Genomic DNA, 24,168 nt, shown 5'->3' with positions numbered 1-24,168 from the left:
GTTCTGTGAGATTCTTGGGCCGTCTTGCATGCACTGCTCTTTTGAGGTCTATCCACAGATTTTCAATAATGTTTAGGTCGGGGTACTGTGAGGGCCATGGCAAAACTTCAGCTTGTGCCTCTTGAGGTAATCCATTATGGATTTTGAGGTGTGTTTAGTATCATTATCCTGTTGTAGAAGCCATCCTCTTTTTATCTTCAGCTTTTTTACAGACAGTGTTTTGTTTGCTTCCAGAATTTGCTGGTATTTAATTGAATTCATTCTTTCCTCTGCCAGTGAAATGTTCCCTGTGCCACTGGCTGGAACACAAGCCCAAAGCATGATCAATCCACCCCCGTGCTTAACAGTTGGAGAGGTGTTCTTTTCATGAAATTCTGCACCCTTTTTTCTCCAAACATACCTTTGCTCATTGCAGCCAGAAAGTTCTATTTTAACTTCATCATTCCAAAGTATTTGTTTCCAAAATGCATCAGACTTGTTTAGATGTTCCTTTGCAAACATCTGACGCTGAATTTTGTGGTTAGGATGCAGGAAAGTTTCCTAAACACACCTCAAAATCCACAATGGACTACCTCAAGAGGCACAAGCTGAAGGTTTTGCCATGGCCCTCACAGTCCCCCAACCTAAACATCATCGAAAATCTGTGGATAGACCTCAAAAGAGCAGTGCATGCAAGACGGCCCAAGAATCTCACAGAACTAGAAGGCTTTTGCAAGGAAGAATGGTCAAAAATCCCTCAAATAAGAATTGAAAGACTCTTAGCTGGCTGCAGAAAGCGTTTACAAGCTGTGATACTTGCCAAAGGGGGTGTTACTAAGTACTGACCATGCAGGGTGCCCAAACTTTTGCTTTGGGCCCTTTTCCTTTTTAGTTATTTTGAAACTGTAAAAGAACTGTAAAAGATGGAAATAAAAAAGTAATCTTGCTTAAAATATTAAAGAAATGTGTCATTTTTAACTTTATACCTTTTGGAAATCAGGTCATCTTTTACTCGCTTAGCTATTCACAGTAACAGAAATTTTGACCAGGGGTGCCCAAACTTTTGCATGCCACTGTAGGTCCAAAGACAGTAGTGCATGATTTCAAGTTGTTCTATCAAGTTAATTGGTCTTTCAAGTTAATTGGTCTTCCTGAGCAAAACATAAAGTTACGCAAGTGGTTCCAACCATTATATTATCTGGAAATTCAGATTTCTTATGAAAACAGAAAATGATGGAGATACTCAACAGGCCAGGGAGTATCTGTGGAAAGAGAATCAGAGTTAACAAAGATCCTGTCAGCTGAACTTTTTTTTTGCATCTATTTTGGTTTTTATCCAACTATATTGTGTTTCTTTTCTATTGGGTGAAACAGGATGGTCAGTCACGCACAGTAAGGCAGTTCCAGTTCACTGACTGGCCAGAACAAGGAGTGCCAAAGTCTGGAGAGGGGTTTATTGATTTCATTGGCCAAGTACACAAGACAAAAGAACAGTTTGGTCAGGATGGACCCATCAGTGTTCACTGTAGGTGAGTAATCTTTTCAGTGTACCTTATCTTGATCAGCTGAACTGGGAATGCAATTAATGCAAAAGGGTAACTACATTTTCCTCCAATCATACAATATGTAACCATGTAGTGTAAAGTTAGGTTGGGGTGATGCAACGCCAATAATAAAATGGCATACAAGTTGCTGCACCATGACTTTTGAATATAACTATTGAGGAATAACCATGGGGTGTCACAGGTTCAAAAATTCACCATCGACTTAAACGTAATATCTTATGAGCTACGAGATCTGGGAAACAATATTTATGCCAATGGAGTCTTTACCATCACAACTCAGAGATTTTAGATACACTCTGCAAATCCACAGTGGGTGCCTTTAAATTCCGAACAGTTACTATTGAATATTCTGTTCTGAAAAAAATATGATTTCATCAACTTGGAATAAAGAAGTCAGAATCCAGCTTATGGAGAGAGAAATTTGATGTTAGAATGTTTCTATAACAAGAACACAAGAAAACAGGAGCTGGAACAGGCTACCAGGCCCCTCAAACATGGTAATGTAGCAGTTAGCGTGATGCTATTACAGCGCCAGCGACCCGGGTTCAATTCTGGCCACTGCCTGTAAGGAGCTTGTATGTTCTTCCCGTGTCTGCGTGGGTTTCCTCCAGGTGCTCTGGTTTCCTCCCACATTCCAAAGACATGAGGTTTAGGAAGTTGTGGGCATGCTATGTTGGCGCCAGAAATGTGGCGACACTTGCGGGCTGGCCCCCAGAACACTCTACGCAAAGATGCATTTCACTGTGTGTTTCGATGTACATGTGACTAATAAAGATATCTTACCTTACCTTACAATCATGGCTGACCTATGCTGGCCTCAACTCCTTTTCTGTGCCAGTTCCCCAAAACTCCTCAATCCTTTGATACAAAGATATTTTAAATATATCTTAGGACCCAGCTTCCACCACCCTCAGGGGCAGAAAATTCCAGAGAGTCACTTCCCTTTGAGAGAAGAAATTTCTATGCACTTCAGTTTTAAATGATCGCCCCCTTATTTTGTGGCTATGTCCCCTTATTTGAGACTCTCCCACTAGTAAAAACATCCCAACATCTACTCTGTCAAGTTTCATTCGGATCTTATGTTTATGAATAAAGTCACCCCTCATTCTTCCAAAGCCAAGGAATACAGACCCAAATTGTCTAGCCTGTCCCGGTAGGATAACTCTCTTGTCCCAGGAACTAGCTCGGCAAATTGCCTCCAATGCTGCTGCATCCTTTTTTGGGAAGGGGACCAAAACTATGAACAGTATTCCAGGTGAGGCGTCACCAACACCCTGTACAACTGTAACAAACCCTCCCGATTTTTAAATTCCAACTTCTTTGAAATAAAAGGCCAAAATGCCATTTGCCTTCCTAACTACTTGTTGGACCTGCCTGCTAACCTTGTGTATTCATGCACTAGATCCCTCTGAACTTCACTCATTTGCAGTCTCTCTCCATTTAAATAATAACAACCTCACACTTCTCCACATTAAATTCCCTTTGCCAGGTTTTCGCCCAATCACTCAATCTATCTCAATCCCATTGCAGGATTACAACATCCTCATCACAACATGCACTTGTCAGCAAACTTGGAAACCTTACACTTTGCTCACTCCTCCAGGTCATTAATCGCACTGGCAACATTTTTCTTATGGTCTTTGATTTTTTTTAAATTCACATCAAGACTTTATGTATTTATTCCAAAAGCAAAATATTGCTATTGCTGGAAACCTGAAATAAAAACAGAAAATGTTGAAAGCACACAGCACTATGAAGAGAGGAATAGACTTAATGTTTCGGCTCCATGAAGGGCCATCGACCTGAAATGTTAACCCTGTTTCTACCTCCACAGATTGTACCTGACTTGAGTATTTCCAGAATTTATGAATTTATTTTGTGCATGTGAATTATTTAGTTGAACTGCAGTTCATTAGAGCATTAAAAATATTGTTTCAATTTTTTGAAAGGTGTCATTTGCAACCATTGGTGCATTTGGGTGGTTGGCAGACAGCTCAGCACATTGATATTTGATTGACCTCTTTCGAGCACTAAACTCCCAACTTGCAGATCAGGATGGGTAGGAAGCTTCGCTATTCCTGCCTGGAACGTAGCTGCAGGCTGCATGTGAGGGTTTGTAGGGGTACTTCTGGGTGATCCATCATCATAGCTCTTTCAGCACCCTGGAATTACCACCCTGCCTGAAACAGCCAGGCAGCTATCCAGATGAGAACAGAATGACTGAGAAGCATATCATTGCAATTTTCAAGATACTATCACCAAGTTCCCATTGTGTGAAGGGAATTAAAATTGACTCCTTATTTTCTGTGTTTTTAACTTCTGTGAGCTCAAACCACAGCTACCCCAACTCGACAATTAAATGAAGTGAAAGGCTCTGTTCCTTCACCATCATCGAATGACATTCTTTTTCTCGGTGTCTCTCTTCAAATAGAACTTCTGCATCTCCATTGGTAAAGTTCCACCTGACTCTCATTTCTTCTTTCGTTCTGTATATTTCAGATTCCCCTCAAATGCACTTTACAGAGACTTCCAAGATTTCAAATGATGCCTTTCTATCTTCCATCCCAGCAGAACCCTCCCCATCTTTCCCCCAGGGCATACAAGGCTGTGGACCGAGTATGGGTAAAGGGAGTAGCATATCTGGGTACTTGATGGTTGGTGTGGACATGATTGGTGGAAAGGCCTGTTTCTGTATAACCTTGTGATATTTTTTATCAGTACTCCACTGAACATTCTTCTCTCATTCTCTTCTACCCCAATACACCATCTTTCTCCTGAGACCCTCTTTCTATAAAAATGAAGACTTAACACAACATTCTGCCGCATTAACTCATTCTTATCCCAAACCTTGATGAAATCTCTGCCACCCATGGTAAGACAGAGCTGTTAAGAAAGAGAGATGATCATCAAACCACCCTTTCTCCATTTCTCATGTCAACCTCAATGATGTCCCCTCTTCGGGGTATTCGCTATTCACCCTCACCTCAACAGAAACAAATGACAGAGTCGGAAGCTTAATAACTAAAACTTTGGACAAATTATTTTCATTTTTTTTAAATGCATCATTTTTTTATTGATGATGAGAAACTCAGGTTAAGAATAAAAGCCTGAAGGTTAAAAGAGAAGGCAAGAAATGATAAGCCAAGAAATAACTGTTAGATTGTGTTCCTTAGGGTGAGAAGGGGATGAAAAAAGACCATAAAGAGCATATTATTATTTAACTCAAAGCAAAATGCAGCCAACAAAGACCACATCGATATTTGTGCTTTCACAACATGGTTTAATTCTGCAGGCTTCATGGCGATATTGAAGCCTTCAATGTCTGTACATGGAAAACCTCCCATTATTGTTGAAGTATGCTGAATAGATGCTTTCACATTATAGCAATTAAAATGAACACTGTCAAATAAGTCAGTCATGTTTTTGAAAGCCTAATGCTCCACATGCTTCACAGATTCTTTACGATTTCTGGTGCTTAGAAAATCCTCACTGCCTGTTGTGTTAATAGGGTTTACAGTAGCACATTCATACATAGAGGATCTAGCATTATATTTAATAATTGCTTAGTGTGTGAGAAGCTATTACTAATGCAGTCTCTCAGACTTTTGATTGTCATTTAATTAACTCTTCTTTGTCTCCACACAGTGCTGGCGTCGGGAGGACTGGTGTTTTCATAACACTTAGTATTGTACTGGAAAGAATGAGGTATGAGGGTGTTGTGGATATCTTTCAGACTGTCAAAATGCTTAGAACACAGCGGCCAGCTATGGTGCAGACAGAGGTAAGAAAATAATTTTTTAAATATTAACTTCCAGTGCATTCTAATCTCCAGAAAGTAAATTGAATCTCTGTTTAATTGGCTCCCATTCTGAGTTAATAGCTAAAGCTTGATTGGTAACAATCCTTTATGATGGATTACTTGAAAAAAAAAGATTTTTATTTACTGAGGCAAAGAGTCAACAATTTATAAATGAGTTGCGACAGGGTCTGAGGACAACCCCTTTGCATTACATGGGAGATCTGCTGGTTTTGTTGGCTATCAATGTGCAGGACTTGGATTGCCAGTAGCAGCCCATACAATAAATAAGGCGAGTGGCCAATAAACCTGGTGAAAGTGACGAGCTCTCATCCATAGTGAATTCTGTCCATTGTGCTTTGGATTTCAGACGGTTTCACCCATTCTGTGGTGCTGGAAGCCAAAGCCATTTCTCAGGTCTCAAACAATATTGGAGCAGATGCAGAATTGCAGAGTGGAAAGATGCAGGTTGATGGGCCTCTGTGTTGCCATAATGAATCTGTACTCGGTGCCAAATGATTTGAATATCAGATGATTTATGTTACATTCCTTGCAAGTACCTCCTAGTGACCAACTCAAGAGCAGTGTTAACAGTAACAGAAATAGAATGCCAGACTGCTTAGTTGGAAAATGATTTGTGGGATAATCAGACTCAGAGAGGGGCAGTAATACAAAAATATCTGAGTGAAATTAGAATGAATAATGGAATGTGCATTCAGTAAAAGAAAATTAAGTGTGCAGAACCAATTTCATTGCCCATCACTTAGGTTGAATGTTGAGCAAAACCAAAAACCTGAGGTGGCCCTTTCAAATTTATGTATAGATTTTGAAACAAAATTAATTTGGTCCCAGACTCTGAACAGTACTGCTTATAACAAAGGGTAACAGAACCTGCCTGTCACACCTGTTGACTGAATTTCATTGAACACATGCATTCCTATTTTCACCGTCTATTATAGGTCTCATCTAACATAGAACATCGAACAGTACAGCACTGGGCAGGCTGTTTGGCCCAGGATGTGCCGATCTTGATGCCAATTTATACTAAATATCCTCTTCCTGTGTATCATCCATATCTTTCTATTTCCTTCATATTCATGTGTCTATCTAAAAGCCTCTGAAACTCCCCCAAACTGCCTGCTTCCACAACTACTCCCGGTAACTCATTCCAGGCACCTCCCACTCTCTGTGTAAAAATGTGCCCCCTTTAAACTTCCCCCCTCTAACCTTAAAAGTATGTCCACTGGTATTTGACATTTCTACCCTGGGGAAAAGATCTAATCTTCATTAACAGTGAGCTGAACCAAGCACACACAAAGATGAGGAAGTAAAGGAAATCAGTATTAGTTAAAAAAGTAGTGGTCAAGGAGTTGGTGAAACCGAAAGCCGATAAATCCTAAGGATCTGATCGCCTACATCCAAATGTTTTGAAAGAGGTGGCTATAGAAATAGTTACCATCTTGCAAAATTCTACAGATTCTGGAATTGTACCTGTGGATTGGAGGGTTTCGAATGTGAGCCCCCTATTTAACAAAGGAAGGAGAGAGAAAATCGGAAAATACTGGCCTATCTACTCTAGAGAAACTACTGGAATCTATGAAGAAGGATCTAAGAACAGGTCATGTTAAGACAAAGAATAAGATGAGCATGGATTTATGAAAGGAAAATCATTTGATTAATCTGCTGTTCTTTAAGAATGTTACCAGTAGAATAGATAAGGAGGCACCAGTGGATGTAGTACACTTGGATTTTCAGAAGGCTTTTGATAAGGTCCCACACAGGAGTTGGTCAACAAAGTTAAAATACGTGGAACTGGGGAGAATATACTGACTTGGACTGAGAATTAGTTATCAGACAGAAGGCAAAGAGTGGGAATAAATAGATCTTTCTCAGGTTGGCAGATTGTGACCAATGAGTACAGCAGAGAGCAATGCTTGGGCCCCAGCTATTCACGTTATATATCAACAATTTGGCTGAGGAGACCAAATGTCATAAAGTCATACAGCACAGAAATAGGCCCTTTGGCCCAACCAGTCCATGCCAACCAAGATTCCCATCTAAGCTAGTCCCATTTGCCCATGTTTGTCCCATATCCCTCTAAACATTTCCTATCCATGTACCTGTCCAAGTGTCTTTTAAATGTTGTTAATATACCTCACTCAACCACCTCTCCTGGCAGCTCACTCCACATACGTACCACCCACCGTGTAAAAAAGTTGCCGCTTGAGTTCCTACTAAATCTTTCTCCTCTCACCTTAAACCTATGCCCTCAAGTTCTTGATTCCCCAACCTTGGGAAAAAGACTGTTTGCATTCACCCTGTCTATGCCCCTGATGATTTTATATGCCTCTATAAGATCACTCCTCCATAAATCCCAGCAACATCCTCGTAAATCTGCTCTTCACCCTTTCCAGTTTAATGGCATCTTTCCTATAGCAGGGTGACCAAAACTGAACATCATATTCCAAATGCGGGCTCACCAACATCTTGTACAACTGCAGCATAACGTCCCACCTTCTATACGCAATACCCTGACTGATGAAGGCCAGCGTGCGAAACGCCTTCTTTATCACCCTGTCAACCTGCGATGCCGCTTTCAGGGAACCATGTATTTGTACTCCTAGGTCCCTCTGTTCTACACTCCTCAGGGCCCTACCATTCACTGTGAAAGTCCTACCCTCATTTGTCTTCACAAAATGCATTATTCCCAAATGTCTTATTTCTAGCTTTGCTGATGATATAAAACTCTGTGGGATTGTGAGTGGGAAGGAAGATGTAATCAGGTTCCAGGGAATGCACAGACAAACTAAATGAGAATGCATAAACCAAACTAAAGTTATCCACTTTGGTGTACTAAGCAGAAAAGTAGAGATTTTTTGAAATGGTGAGAGACTAAGTAATGTTGACATTCAAAGGGACCAAAGTGTCTTTGTACATAACTCACTGATAGCCGGCATGCAGGTGTTTCAAGAGATTAGAAAAGCAAATGTATTTTGATCTTTATTGTGAGAGGATTTGAGTACAGGAGCAAAGATATCTTACTGTATTTGCAGAGGGTCTTGATGAGATTGTACCTGAAGTATTGTGTATAATTTTGATCAGGTTTGCCATCCCTGGAACCAGTATAAAGAGAAACTGAGTCGATGGGGACTGTATTTCTACTGCCAGAGGGTGGTGAATCTGTGGAATTCGTTGCCACAGAGGGCAGTGGAGGTCAAGTCATTGGGTGTATTTAAGGCAGAGATTGATAGATTCTTGATTGGTAAGGGGGGGTTAAGGGTTATGGGGAAAAGGAGGGAGAATGGGGTTAAAAGAAATCAGCCATGATTTAATGATCGAGCAGACTCATTGGGCCGAATGGCCTAATTCTGCTTCCATATCTTATGGTCCTATGGTGTGCCCTAGAGTTTAGGAGGTCCCATTGAAACATACAATATTCTTCCAGGGGTCATAGTCTTTGAAGGAGGAATGAACTCAACTGTTTTACAGCTGTCAGTTGTGAATGCTGAAGGGCCAAACACTAGCAAATGGGACTAGCTTGAATGGGTATCTTGGTTGGCATGGACAAGTTGGGCCGAAGGGCCTGTTTCTGTGCCATGTGACTCAATGACTCTATTCAGCTAAAAGAACTAAGGGAGGTGAAGCAGGACATCCATAGGTATCATTTGCAGTGCTCACATTCTTCTCTTTGAAGCTAAACTTCAGAGATAAGCAGCCATGGGCCTTGTAGCTGGGCATTGATGCAGCTTCTGGCTCCACTCAACACCCTCCATGCTCTGCCTTGTACTCTGCATCTGATCAGTTTCCAGTTCCTTGTCCACAGACTCTGTCACTCCACAAATGTGTGTCTCTAGCCTGCTGAGTGCAGGTGAAAGGGTGAATGGTGAGGTGGATATATTCTATGGTTAGCTGGTTCTGCCAGAGGCAAAGAGACTGTAACATCTTCAGCAATGTATTTTCATCACTTGAAGCTTCTAGCAAGACAAACAGTGCCACTAATAGCCATCTGTTTAAGCATTCTATCTCTGTCTGCTCCTTTCAAGTTCAAGTTTATTATTGTCATAGGCATACATACATAGGGTATAAATGCCATGAAAATTAGCTTTTTGCAGCAGCAGCACAGTACATTACAAGACAAGGACAAATAGAAGTTAACATAAACTTAAATTAATATAAATTATACATAGCTTACACATGTGCCAAATAAAACAACAAAACAAACATAGCAATACTAGTACAAGATTGAGAGAGAGAAAAAAGAAATATAGTACGAGGTAGTGTTAGGGTTTTTCAGGTCGGTTCAAGAACCTGGTGGCAGTGGGGAAGAAGCTGTTGTTAAACCTTGTGGTGTGGGACTTCAGGCTCTTATACTTCTTGCCTGATGACAGCATCGAGAAGAGGGTATGGTCCGGATGGTGAGGATCCCTGATGATGGATGCCACCATCCTGAGTCATCACCTCTTGTAGATGCCCTTGATAGTGTGGAGAGCTGTACCCGTGATGGAACTGGCTGAGTCCACCACTCTCTGTAGCCTTGTGGTGTCTTGTGTTATATTGTGAATGAAGAACAATTAGAAACATTAAGGAAAACAAAGGTGAATATTCTTACAAATGCACTGAGGGAGAAATTCATCTTTGGTGACAAACACTGAATGACTGTGTAAGTACCTAGCTCCATTTACACCAGTGAATTCTGGCTTGCAGTGGTGTGTCCAACCAGCAACCAAAACGTGTGTACATGTTTAGGACCAGCAGAAAGAGACAGATTTCTCCATCTCCAAAAGCCAGGCCAATTTAAAAGCCAGTGATGGTCATTGTTTCCTCTGCATGGCTGTTGACTGCTGAGTATTGGCATGCAGCCTGATATTCCCTGGCATCATGTGCTGTATTCTGCAGAAGGAATGCATTATGTTTGTTGGCTGCCACAGCCTCCAGATCCTGCAGTTACATTCAAGATGAATGGAATGAATGGAGTTCATGCAGGATGCAAGGGAATTATGAACTGGGATGAGAATTTCCACACTGGCACGAACTACGGGATCCGGTAAAGGTTGACATGAGTGCAGCCATGATTAGCGTTCTGGATGAGGAGATATGGCGCCATGTGATTCATATCTTGCCAACCTGGCGAGGTCATCAAACATCTTCCAACGCAGCAACGAGATCCTCTGGATTATAAGGCACTCATTAAACTTAAACCAGCAGGATCAAAAGGCTTCTCGGAAAACTTGTTTTTTTTCCATTTAATTTTATTCATTATTTCATTCCCTCTTCCAGTAAAAACAAAAAATACTGGAAATATTCAGCAGGTCAGGCAGCATCTATGGAAAAAGAAACAAAATTAATGTTTCAGGTTGACCCTTCATCAGACCCTCTAGCTGCATGAAGCCTCTGCTGTTTGAACATGACCTGTTGTCACTTATGTGTAATGGCAAATAACATGTCCCTGACTTACTGAATATCGATGAGATCTGGAGATTGGGAAAAGTGGCCAATTTCTCTCGCATTTACCTGGAAGCAAAGCTGTATTTCAACAATGCTCCGTCCTTGATAAAGCTTGAAAGGGCTATCCCACTGCAGGAAATTGGCTGGAGGTCCAGCTGTGGGAATCTGCATTGTTTTGCTGTGATATCCTTTGGAAACCTTATTGTCCACAGGAAACATTCTTAGCACAGCTGGAGGCAGAGTATCATACCTCCGTACATTGAGAGCACATTCACATATTTGGGCAGCACAGTGGCACAGCCAGTAGAGCTGCTGTCTCACAGCTCCAGTGAACTGGGTTCAATCCTGAATGTGTGGAGCTTGCATGTTCTTCCTGTAACCATGAGGGTTTCCTCCAGGTGCTCTGGTTTCCTCCCACATCTCAAATTTCTGGTTACTAGGTTAATTGGCCACTGTAAATTGCATCTAGTGTGTAGGTGAGTGGTAGAATCTGGGAGGAATGGTATTGGTATTGGTTTATTATTGTCACGTGTACCCAGATACAGTGAAAAACTTTTGTTTACGTGCCATCCAGGCAGATCATGCCGTACATAGTAAGTACACTGGGGTAGTGAAAAGAAAACAGAATGCAGAATATAGTGTAAATATAATGTAGGAATTGATGGGAATGCGACGAGAATGAAATGGGATGAGTGTGGATGAGTGCTTGATGGACGCTATGGATTCATTGGTCTGAAGGGTCTGACTTTCTGTGGTCGCCCTCAATAATATGAGTGTATGTCCATCAAGATGTTCAACACTGTGTGCAAATGAGCTCACTTGCTGCTTCAACTGGACAAGCTTTGTAAAAACAAGAGCAGTACAGCCATAAATAGTAGTTGAGGAGTCCCAATGGATTTTCCAAGAACAAGACTGAAATAATGGGTGGAACTGGCTATGATTCAAGAAGCGAACACAGTCTAAGAGGAAGTCACTGGAGTGATACCTGTGCATTCGGAAAACAGTTTATTTTTCCTTCAGAATTCAATGTGAGAGAGGAATTATTGAACAGGAATGCATTTATATTTGGTTTGGAGAATGCACTGAATGTAACTTTGTGAATAGCAATCCCTGGTTTCCATCTGCGATAACAATGATGACAGTTGCAGACTGAGCTGCCAAATTTTGTCATTTTTGTTCATCAATGAAAGAAGCTGAAGCTATTTTTAATCGGAACTTGGCAATAAACACACTGGTTTTGTGTTTCCATTTTTCACTGACAAAATATTGTCACTGCACACATCATCACTTAGAGAATATGCCTGGCAGTTGCAAAGAAAGAGATATAAACAGAAGAGACTCTTAATGAAGTAAGTTTAGGCAAGAACACAACACCTTATCTGTTCTGTGCATGTCTGACAAGTTGAATTTCAGATGATGTTAGAGTATTATCTTCTTCCTTGTAGGTTGCAAGTAATCAGTGCACATTCTTCTGGCTGTGTGTGCTAAGACATTGAGGCATGGTCTTGTTCCCCCATCTCCAGGCAGAATGAATTAGAGGTTATCAATTACTTGTGGAAATTAGGAAGAAGGGGATGATTAGGTGCACTCAATCTCCCCACGTTGCTGAAATGATAACACACTCCAGACTATTTAAAATGTGGAGAGCACAAGAATACAGGAAAATAAGAGCAGGAGGAGGCCACCAGGCCCCTCAAGCCTTCCCTGCCATTCAACATGATCATGGCTGACCTATGCTGGCCTCAACTCCTCTTCTGTGCCAGTTGCTCATAGCCTCCAATATCACAGCACTGTTTACATTGAAAAACATGCAATGTCCTGTCAAACTTGCAGAGGAATGGAACAACTCCTTAAAAACTTTTGTCGTTGGTTTTTATGGTGTGAATTGAGCTTAATAAATGCTCCTCGTCAAATATCTGGTAAATATTCAAAGATCTTTTCCTTAAAAGGATGATGAAAATATTTCAAGGTAATAGCTATTGGATAAAGAAGAATATTAAATAAGTTATGCCCTGTGAACCCTTAAATTAGTCATCTGAAATTCAAATCTGGTTCAGTTATTAGGAGGAATTTCACCTGTTTAAACTACCTAGACCTCAAAGATAGTGCAGAGGAATTTCAACAGACCACTGAAGAGTGTCTAGATGTTAGCTTTGTTTCAAAGGCTTGTCGGATTATTGAACAATGTTCTCCAATCTACCACTACAATTTCAATGAATTATCCATTGAAGCATGATCTGTTCAGTTGAGTTCAATAGACAGCTCCAGCATTTAATCTTAAAGCAACAATATTAGGTCTACAGTTCAATGGTACTTTAAGATGCACTTTGTACATACTCAAAATGATGATAAATCGCATGAGAAAAAGATACAGAATTGGCTTTTGTCCAGTGTCAAAGGCTGATGTTTGCAGAGCTGCTTAATCTCAAAGAAAGCATTCAATAATACATAGATTGCATGACATTCCTGTAATATTGTCAGTACATAGCAATCCATTGGTCCTTAGAACTGCACTTTGTTGAACTATATTGCTCTCACATATTCAAACTGTAATTTAGTTGCATCATTTACTGTATTTAGAACTTGTTATTGGAGATTCATTTCCTCTTATCTTTCTGCAGGATCAGTATCAGTTCTGCTATCGAGCTGCACTGGAGTATCTTGGAAGCTTCGATCACTATGCAACATAAAAACCTGATCCACCTTGGATTTATAGTAGGCCATTTAAGATCCAGAAAGCCTCTTCTGAGCCATACAATGTGCTTGAGAAGTACTACTTACTCCTAGCTAAAGATAAATTAGTGGGGGGGGAGGGGAAATTTAAAAATAAACTATTTCAGGTGGACCAAGAATTGGCAGTTTAATAACCTACTTAAGAAGAGGAGGAGAATCCTTTCTGACGGGGCACTGAAAGGATTGTTCAGAAAACTCAAGGATTCAACTTTGATGATTGAAGTGGAGGGAAACCTACTGTAGAAGACATAGATTGTGCAAAGGATTATCTGAGAACTGTGGAAAAAGGATTGCAAAGCTGAATCTTGAGAGTACTATGCCTGCAAGGGAATAAAAATGTTATGAAAAGGCCAGTTCCTGACTTAAGAATCTAGTAGGACACGTTTGCTTCAATATCACCCCTTTCCACCATTTGCTCATACTAATTATTAAGAGGGAGGGAATGTTCAAATTACTGATTTAGTTTTTTAGTACTGTAATATACTGCTGACCTGTGCTTCATTTTTAACTGTGTAAACTTCTTTCCCTTTTTTAACAAAAGTTTATCATTCAATGAAGTGAATTTAAAAAGTTGCTTATTTGTTCATATGTTTTTTCCAGACTGTAGCTTTTTTTAAGCTGTAGAAATGATGTATGTATCTGGCTGTAGAAACGGAAATAATTTGAATTTTTTGATGCACATTTTTTTTGTGCAGTCCTTTTATTTATCTTACCACATAATGGTCTGATTGAGTTTTTCATTTCAATGAAAGTTGCCCTTAGCAGTCAGTTAATAAACAAATCAACTAAAAAAGTTCAATGGAAAAGGGCCTTTATGGAATCAACAGGGAGGGGCAAAGTATAAAGCTGCTGCTACTGAATTCATCAGATCATCCATGTCAAGGATTTGAAGATGTGGTTGAATAGCTCGCCAAATATATCACTAGTAACCTCCATCTGAATAATAATTAGTTGTCTAGGCTTCCATGATGACATGGTGAAAAGTTAGTGTCTACTGGAATGCACATCAATGAACTTAGTAATCCATGTTTAATAGGTTCATATGATATACTGAAACGTATCTTTGCACATGTACGCAATAAATTGCATATAAAAAAAGCAAATAAGTTTTAAAACTTTTAGCGTGGGACTTTCATTTTGCTTCTATACTTTATAGTGAGCATGTTGTTAAATATACTTGGATTAAGTAATCCCTGTGTCAGAACTGAAATGGGGTTGAAAGTCGGTTTAATTTCTTTAAGAGGATGGAAAATCTTGAGGGGAGGATAACGGTTCAAAGCATTTCACATTTTTTGAAGCCATAGTACACAGAGTTTTTGTTTCTCCGCAGATTCAGTAGAATTTAACTTTCTTGAGAGGCCTTGCTATAAAGTTGCAATCAGTAACATCACTGGTACTATGTAATTCTCTTGGAAAAGGACAAATATTGCTCCAGGGTGGCTGTACTGCAAAAAGCAGTAGTGTTCCAGAGTGCCTCTAAGGCAAGGCTAAGAGCTGTGCTGGATCGACTCCGTTGCAGGAACTAGGAGTCCCACAGAGGGACTACATTGTGAGAGGCAGAAGATGTCCCAAATGCTTGGAAAACCTTGCAGTTGGCATTGCTAAATTCTCAGCTTCCAACACAAATTAGGGGGCTCCACAATGCCCATGAACCTGCCTATCCTTGTTATTTTCTGTAACTACCAGTCCAGAGCACTGTGACAGAGTGCCCTTGGCCACAAAAGGAAGCCAGACTCTAGCATCTCCTCCAGAAAGAAATGTCATTGGAAGATCAAAGTAAATGTTGTTCTGATAAATGGGAGTTTTTTGAACACAACTCACTCCCCACAGACTATCCTTCCTCTTTAAGCATTACTTTTGATTGCAATGATAACTTTATATGCAAATTAGACACCATTATACCATTTTGTACATACTTTTGCATTTAATTTCTATCTCTGAATTGAAGTGCTTAAAGTGTATTGAGGTCTTTTGTGTACCTTAACGTTATAAAATAATTTGGCAATCTGTCAATTCCAGTAGGTGATCATATTACATTACACCTAGATAGCAGAAATGAGTTCTGTGGAAAGCAGTTAAAGTTTCTTCATCAATGGTGCCACGGTCAACTGGGTCCCAGTTGTTTCACTGGGTCATCCAACAGATTTTTTTAAATGTATGTGTCCTTGATACAACAGTCATATTTAAAGTTTTCAGCTTTTTTATATATGAAAATTAGATTCCCTTTCTTAGTTCTTTTCCCATTGCTTTTCGAGCAAGAGCAAACACAATGGTAGTGTTAGGCAAGCCACAGTGTTAGCAGGTTCTTTGCATTAGGAGAACTGAGAACACTGAAATTGGGTGGAAAGATATGTCAGGAATCATTACAATATTGTCTGTGAGACCAGTCACACTTTTTTTTAATTTTCTTTCCTCCAACTCTCGGAGGTCAAAAACTGTTTTCAAAATCATACAAAAGCACTTTTTCTAAAACAAGAAAGATGACAGAAGGCTACCTCAGGATGGAGCCGTAAGAGTTTATGTCATGTTGATGCACCTCTTCACATGTTGTTATATTAACAATCTGCTAACTGTTCCTGTGAGATGAGATACAGACCATTACCTAGTAAGAACCACCAGCCTAACCTCGATCAGTATTGAGCCGAGTTGCTGAGGTTGCCAAGTATAACTGTTCATATATCTGTCCAATTGATGGTTGTCTCTTAAAAACAAAGTATCTGTTTTGTACCAAGAGCTATTTGTGAAATCATAAGAACATGTTGAGTGAGAAAATGTTCCAATGGAATTCTTGTTTGGGAATGCATTTTTCCCCCAGAGCTGATAAAGAAAATTTTGAAATATTTAAATTGAAAATCAGAATGTGGTAGCCAGGGTAATTACAATAAAAGGAGTAAGTTGTCAAGAATGCCCAGCGTATTTGCTGCTTTTTTAATCTAGCTTCTCATTGATGTGTGTTCCTGATTGCACTCACTCTCTCCCATTCCACTATCACTGTCTTATTAAAATCTCTTATTCTGGAAATTCCTTCATAATCTGCAGGAAGATATATTTTTCTGTCTTTGAAAGCTAACAAGGTGCTATGATTATTTAACCATTAACCTATGTAGGCAATATATATATAAATATAAATATAATTTTTTTAATTAGTTGCATTCAGATAGATAACATTTGTATGATACAAGTATATTTTAATTTAGCAACTCTTTTGCAAATTATTTTCTCATATTAGTTGTCGCTTTCTTTTCTTAATGATCCATTTTTAAAAAATCTAAAGTCCTCCAGGGAGATGTGCACTTTTCCAAAACTTTGTACTATGCACTGCCCTCGTGATTCTACACCCAAAATTACATGCTACTCGAACCCCTGTGTAACTTATGCGTTCACTCTAGGTATGTATGTAAATAACACAGAATTTTAAGAAAGAAAAGGTCGTTGCAATGATGCCCAAATACTCCGACAAATCTCCCGATGGCTTCAAATTCTACCATGCCCATCTTGTTGTGACTTTTCCCATTCAAGTTTGAAGTGCTTGGTTTTATTTTCAAAGTATAACAGACTGTGTTCACTGCTCTCGTTTGAATGCATAGATTGAACAAAACAAAATGTAACATGGCTTGTTCAAAGAATCATACAATTACCTCTAATTAGTAGTTAGCATAAATGTTTTACAGATTGAAAGGCGTGCTTTTTATTTTCTTACTTAGGTTACATTGGTGGCAAAAAGTCTGTAAGAAAATCAGTTATTTGCTGACACAAGTTCCATTTGTTACAAATGAATTCTAATAAAAATGTCAGTGTTATGCACCGGTGGTGGTCTTTATTAAACTCAGAGGCACTTTGTGTATCATCATCGTAGCTGTAGGAGGGAAGATTGTGAAGCAGGTGAATATTCACCAAGTTTTTAATAGCTGTTCTTTCTTTGGATATAGTCACTTGCCATCTGATTATTTATGTCGGCCAGTAAAGCCACCCCACCTCTCATCGAATGCACCAAAATGCAGCATCTGATGTCTTACTTTCCAATATTGCATGTGTGGAAACTATTTGGGTGCTGAAGTGAATGGTCAGATCTCTAAGTGAAAAATTCATGTGATTCTCATCCAAACTCAATCTGCTGGCATCATGACAGGGCTCACCAGAGTCCACCAATCGTTCCTGTAGCTGAGGTTTGGGAATTGCTGAGATAGCACCTTCTAGCACTGATTCTGTGTATCTCAACGTCCTTACTCAAGAATAAGATCATTCATCCTCCTACAGAAGGCACTCTGCTGGTGCAGGGTGACATTGGTAGGAGGATGGATGATCTATCTCCTTGGTCATGCCTGTTGGCCCAAGCTGCAGTCATTTTTGCCAGTAAGGACTGTCTGAAGCTGCGTCTTCTGGTCACAGAGCACTTGAGGTTGTCCATCAAGGATATCTGCAATCTACTCCAGAATAAATCTCCTGCTATGTGGCATCCAGCACCATGGAGAACCCTGCAATTTTGCAAAGCTGTGAGCTTGTTCCTTTTTTGCTATTCTCTGGCAAGGATGAAGGAATTGTATTCAGCTTCTATGGTATTACCAGTGACCTTGAACCAGTAGTGGACTGCAAGCTGCAATGTGTTGGAGAAATCTCCAAATCTACCCCAGAGGAAGCTTGTAAAAAATCATGACCAAAGTAACCTTCACAGCAATCTGAGGGTTTGGTGGCATAGTGGTTAATTAACTGGACTTGTATCCAGAGGTTTGCACTATTGATCCAAAGACGCGAGTTCACATCCCACTGTGGCAGTAGGGGAATTCAAAATCAAGTCATTGAATAAATCTATATAAAGAAAACTAGTGACATCAACAATATCCACAAAGCTATCAGCTTGCTATAAAAACCTGTTGGCTTGTCATTAAAAACCCATTTGGTTCGCCAATATCTTTCATTGTTGGATATTGTCCATTCTTACTTGGTCTGGCCAATATGCGACTTCAGGCATACAACAATTGCACTATTTATTTATTTTTGTAACTTATAGCAATTTTTATGTTTTGCCCTGTACTGCTGCCGCAAAACAACAAATTTCACAACATATGTCAATGATAGTAAACCTGATTCTGATTCTGATTCTGAGATGGCCTGGCAAGACACTCAGATGTTTCCACCACAAGGACTGCAGCAGTTGAAGCAGGAAGTTCATCACTCTTCTGAAGGATGATTTGGGATGTTGAGATTGATATTGAGGTCCATCCCCTGTGTATAACTAAAAAAAAATCGGTTAAATAATACTGAGGTATGTTGCACCAAATTGGAACCAATTCCAGAACCAGTGCCTTCTACAGAATGGAATTTTGAGATCACGGAGCCCATAACGCTACTCTCTGCTGCAAGAGGATAAGGCTCAGTGGAAGAACCTTTCTCAATTTTGATGGATTTCATCTGACAAATGTGTTGCAAACAACATGGCAAAGAGCTTCAGTGATTTCCATGGGAGGGAGAGCAAATGGGATATCGCAAAAATATTTTGTTCATTGTGGTCAGAAATAAATTATCATCGAGATAGAAATGCAGGACTTTCTTGGAGTTATAGAGTCATAAAGCACAGAAAACAGGCCCTTCGGCCCACCATATCCATGCTGACCATCAAGTACCAATCTATACTAATTCTAGTTACCAGTACTTGTTCTATTGCCTTCTATGAATCAGTGATTTAAGTTCTCATCCAGATACTTCTTAACTCTTGTGAGAGGATCTGCCTCCACCACCCACTCAGGCAGTATGTTCCAGAGTCCAATACCCTCTTGGTAGAACTTAGAACAGTACAGCACAGGAATAGGCCCTACGGCCCATGATGTTCTGCCAAACTAATTAAGCTAATGATACCTAATACGTTCTGCCTGCACGTGGTCCATATCCCTCCATTCTCTGCATATCCATGTGCCTATCTAAGAGCCTCTTAAGTGCCTCTATCATATCTGCCTCCACCACCACCCCGGCATTGCCTTCTAAGCACCCACTGTTCTCTGTGTAAAAAGCTTGCCCTGCACATCTCTTTTGAACTTCCCCGCACCCCCCCCCCCCCCACCTTAAATGTATGCCATCAAGTATTTGACATTTTGGCCCTGGGAAAAAGATACTGGATGTAAAGGTTATTCCTCAGATCCCCTCGAAACCTCTTACCCTTTCCCCTAAACCCATGCCCTCCAGTTTTAGATACCTTTGGGGAAAAGCTTCTTACTATCTACCTCATAATTGTGTATCCCTCTATAAGGTACCTCCCTCAGCCTACTCCCCTCTGAGGAAACCAAACCCAGTTTATCCAGCCACTTTCTGTTCCAAGATGATGCCAAAGGTATAAGAGGATTTCAACCAATCCCAGATATTCAACCCAGGACTGCCTTTCTCCAGAAAGTGATGTTTAATATGATTACTTGCTCCAGATCTTACAAAATATACACCTTTGAGACTAAGATTAAGATTAAGATAACTTTATTAGTCACATGTACTTCAAAAGACAGAGTGAAATGCATCTTTTATGTAGAGCGTTCTGGGGACAGCCCCCAAGTGTTCTGGGGACTAGCACTCAGAAAGGAGTTGTGTCCTAGAGTTATACAGCACAGGAACAGGCCCTTCAGCCCATCACATCCATGCCAACATTTTTGTCCATCCACACTGGTCCCATTTGCCTGCATTAGGACTGTATCCCTCTATGCCTTGCCTATTTAAGTGTCTCTCTAAATGCCTCTTAAATGTTGTGATTGTTTCTATTTTCACCACTTCCTCTGGCAGTGCGTTCCTGATATCAATTTCTGCATAAAAAAACTTACCCCTCAGATCCCCTTTAAACCTCCTTGCTCTTACCTTAAACCTATACCTTCTTGGTTTTGATGCCCTTACCATGGGAAAAAGGATTCTGACCATCTACCATTTCCATGCCTCCTGGAATCTTATACACCTCTATCAGGTCACTCCTTAGCCTCCGATACTCCAGGGAAAACAAGTCCAGCCTGTCCAATCTCTCCCATTAAGTGAAGTCCTCCAATTTTTATGTTTGCTGTTGTTTAAACTACTTTCATTTTGAAACAGGAAGCAAAAGGATTAATGCTATCTTCTTGTGCATGAGATGGCCTTTGCAGACAAAATCCAGGACATTGCTTCAGCCATAAAAAACTGCAGATGCAAGAAGACTGAAACTAAATCAGAAAATGCTTGAAGCACACAGAAATACAGGAGTACCTATGTAAGGAATAACAGAGTTAATATTTCAGACTGAAGACCCTTCATTTCTCCTTCCCAGTTCTGACAAAGGGTTTTTAAACTGGAATATTAGCTCTGTTTCTCTCTCCACAGATGCTGCCTGATCTGATGAGTCTTTCCAGCATTTTCTATTTTTGGTTTTCTTCACAAATTCTGCTTAATAAATGTAAAGCCTATAAAATGATCAAATGACAAGCATCCACTGCTTTGCCAAACATTACCCATTTTTGTTTATTGATGATCAGTTTACCATTTTAATACAGAGTCATAGAGTCATACAGCAGGGAAACAGGCCCTTCAGCCAAACTGGTCCATGCCGACCAAGATTCCTATTTAACTCATTTGCCCATATTTGGCCCATATCCCTCTGAACCTTTCCTATCGATGTACCTGTCTAAATACCTTTTAAAAGTTGTTAATGCACCTGCCTCAACCATTTCCTCTGGCAGCTCATTCCATATACTGACCACCCTCTGGGTGAAAAAGCTGCCCCTCAGGTTCCTAATAAATATCTCCCATCTCACCTGAAACCTGTGCCCTCTAGTTCTTGATTTCCTAACCCTGGGGAAAAAAAAGTGTGCATTCACCCTGTCTTTGCCCCTCATGAATATAATAAATAATGTAGTATTTTGCTGCTTTATTTCCATTGGGTTTCAGGAGTGGCATCTATCACCTTAACACAGATCCAAGGTTAGGCCCCAGTCTGTGCGAGTGACTTTGATCAAGAGCTTTAAGGAGAAGATGGCATCAATGATCGGTCAATGTCAGCAGCTGAAGGGGGAGGGGAATGTCAGAATCCTCATATTTCAGAGTTATATTAGGAGGCACTTTCAGTCAAAGGGTCGTTTTAGTTTCATATTGATATTGCTTTCAATATCAATGCCAAAGTGACCAAGTTACAGCAGTCTGTGGTATGCAGAGGGAAAGCGAGTTGCATCTTATTTTTGTGTATTGAGGAATGATAACAAATGCATATATCTTTCCCTTTCATCCTTCCTTTTCATATAACTAATTCTTGTTTAAAAAAGTATAATGCGGCAGAGCCTGTCTCTCTATTGACTATTGTTGAGGTGCTGATTTTGCTTTGAATTTTCTGTGTGTGTGCACCCAGTTTTGCAGTTTCTGCCACATTGGGAAAGGTGGTAATGCCCGCATCTCCATGCACACGACAGAGTGCAGAGTGCGGAAAACATAGACAATTCTTGGGCAGTGTTGATTTGTTGCCAAACTGAACGTCAATGGGAAGGCAGTGCCGGGTGTTCAACTTGCACAAAGAAACCAGTGTTCATGAGCATAAGGGTGTTATTTAAAGGAATTATCAATTACCGGCAGGTTTGTTGTTGATTGAATCGGAGGCATTTTGGTTGTTGAGGAGAAGAGGTGCACCCAGACTTTGACATAGATTCTCAAGTCAACAGGGAATAGTCAGAATTATGCCTTCTGATCTTCAGTCAACCCTGGTCGCTCCCAGGTATGGAAGTTCCTTTGGCTCAATGTGATGGGGAAAGGACATGCTGATCAGGGGCTCCTGTCACAAAAGGGTGACATGGGGTCTTAGCAGGAAGCACTTCTCCATGCACATCACCATTCCCTCCATCCGGATGCATCACAGCTTGGTATGGCAACTCCTCTGCACAAGACTGCAAGAAATTACAGAGTTGTGAATGCAGCCCAGCCCATTACGCAAACCAGGCTCCCCTCCATTTTCTCTGTCTACGCTTCCTGCTGCCTCGGAAAAGCAGCCAACGTAATCATGGATGCCTCCCACCCCAGTCATTCTCTCTTCTCCCCTTTATGTTGGCCAGAAGACACAAAAGCTTGAGACCATGTACCACCAGACTCAAGGACAGCTTCTGTTACTTTCTGTTACTTTCTGTTACTTCCACTGTTACATTCTCTTGAACGGACCTCTTACATGCTAAAATTTAAAGTAAGTACTACAGAACTTGAAGGGTAAGACAGATTATCTTTGCAGAGCTTGAGAACATGTACCACCAGGCTAAAGAACAGCTTCTCTCTCATTGTAATAAGATCCTTGAAGGGACCTCTTATACAATTTTAGATGAACTCTTGACCTCCCAACTTACCTCGTCTTGGCCCTTGCAGTTTATTTGTCTACCCTTGCTGCACTTTCTCTGTAACTGCAACACTATAGTTTGTATTGTGTTTTTCTTATTACTCCCTAGATGTACTTACGGATGGCACACAAACAAAATCTTTTCACAGTATCTTGGTACAAGTGACAATAATAAATCAATAGCATTACTAAATAAGTATAGATGGACATAAACTACACTCTACAGGCATAAGCAGGGCCTGAATCACACTGTCTTGGAACCCTCAACACTTGCTTCACTGATTGTACCCATCACACTTGATCTATTGCAGGATAGAAGGCATGGTAAGATCACAGCTCACATCAAGGAAGCCATCATGAAGAAGACTCTACTGAGAACACCTTGCTTAAAAGCAAGGAAAAATGGAAAACTAAATGGGACAAGAACACGGCAACAAAACATTCCTCAAAAAAATCTCATCACTTACTCAATGGAATCAGTAGCTGGACTAGCTGCCATATACAGACATTTCCAAACCAGGCAAAGATCTGTCCATCCTTTAAAATTCAAATCTAGACTTGCTTGCAACTGCAGAAGCGAAAGTGAAATGTTATCATAGGTCCCCATTCTGATCTTTTCTGGGGCACATGGACAACACTTGTAACCAAACCAGAAACCGTAACCTGGCTCCAAAGTCTGGACATTGATAGATAAGCTGCTGCTGGCATCATAAGGAAAGAAGACATGGACATGAAAGTGAGAGTGGCCATCTGTTTCCATATCTCTGAACATTTCCAGGCTGCTGCAGGGAACATCAGCAACAGTTTTCAACACAGAGCAGCATTGGGAAAGTCACTCTGAGAAGGTGGAGTTTTACCTTTCCTCACTTGGCAGAGAGTGGGAAGCAGCTGGAGCTCACGGAATCTCCACAACAGCGAGTATTGTGATAATGGAGGGTATCACTGAGTGCACTCACATCACATTCAAGGTGCCTCATTTGAATTCAGTCATTGCCTGAAACTTAGGTAGCATTCACAATGTTTTCACGGAGTCAATGAGCCCACCATATTCCAGCCAACAAAGTAGACCACGGGTGGCTTCTTGGGGTCAAGGGCAAATGTCTCACCACCTGGCACTTTGTTCCAGTCCAAGACCTCATGCATAAGAGGAGAATAAGCTTGCAGCAAGAGTCATCCCATCACCCACAGTGTCATCGAGCAAACTGTAAGCATTCTCAAGAGAAGTCTCCATTACCCTGTCCAATCTGGAGATGTCTTGTAGTACATTCCAAAGCTGTTAAATGTTCAACGCTGTGAGCTCAGTCTGTGGTGACAGCTATGGAGAAGAGGATGAGGAATGGGAGAAA

At 40.5% G+C, this 24,168-nt stretch overlaps 1 protein-coding gene across 1 annotated transcript in view; it reads left to right on the top strand.

Moving 5' to 3' along the window:
* The window catches only part of LOC127572951 (receptor-type tyrosine-protein phosphatase delta-like), a 511,608-nt gene extending 494,334 nt beyond the window's left edge, over nt 1-17,274 (top strand). Inside the window, 3 exon segments of the mRNA XM_052020675.1 lie at nt 1,354-1,508; nt 5,190-5,325; nt 13,407-17,274. Coding sequence (XP_051876635.1) covers nt 1,354-1,508; nt 5,190-5,325; nt 13,407-13,475 — 360 coding nt within the window. The 3' untranslated portion in view covers nt 13,476-17,274.
* The last annotated feature ends 6,894 nt before the right edge of the window (nt 17,275-24,168 follow it).

Source organism: Pristis pectinata, chromosome 7 (assembly GCF_009764475.1).
Source record: "Pristis pectinata isolate sPriPec2 chromosome 7, sPriPec2.1.pri, whole genome shotgun sequence".
Lineage (NCBI taxonomy): Eukaryota > Metazoa > Chordata > Chondrichthyes > Rhinopristiformes > Pristidae > Pristis > Pristis pectinata.
This window is presented reverse-complemented; position numbering and strand designations above follow the sequence as displayed.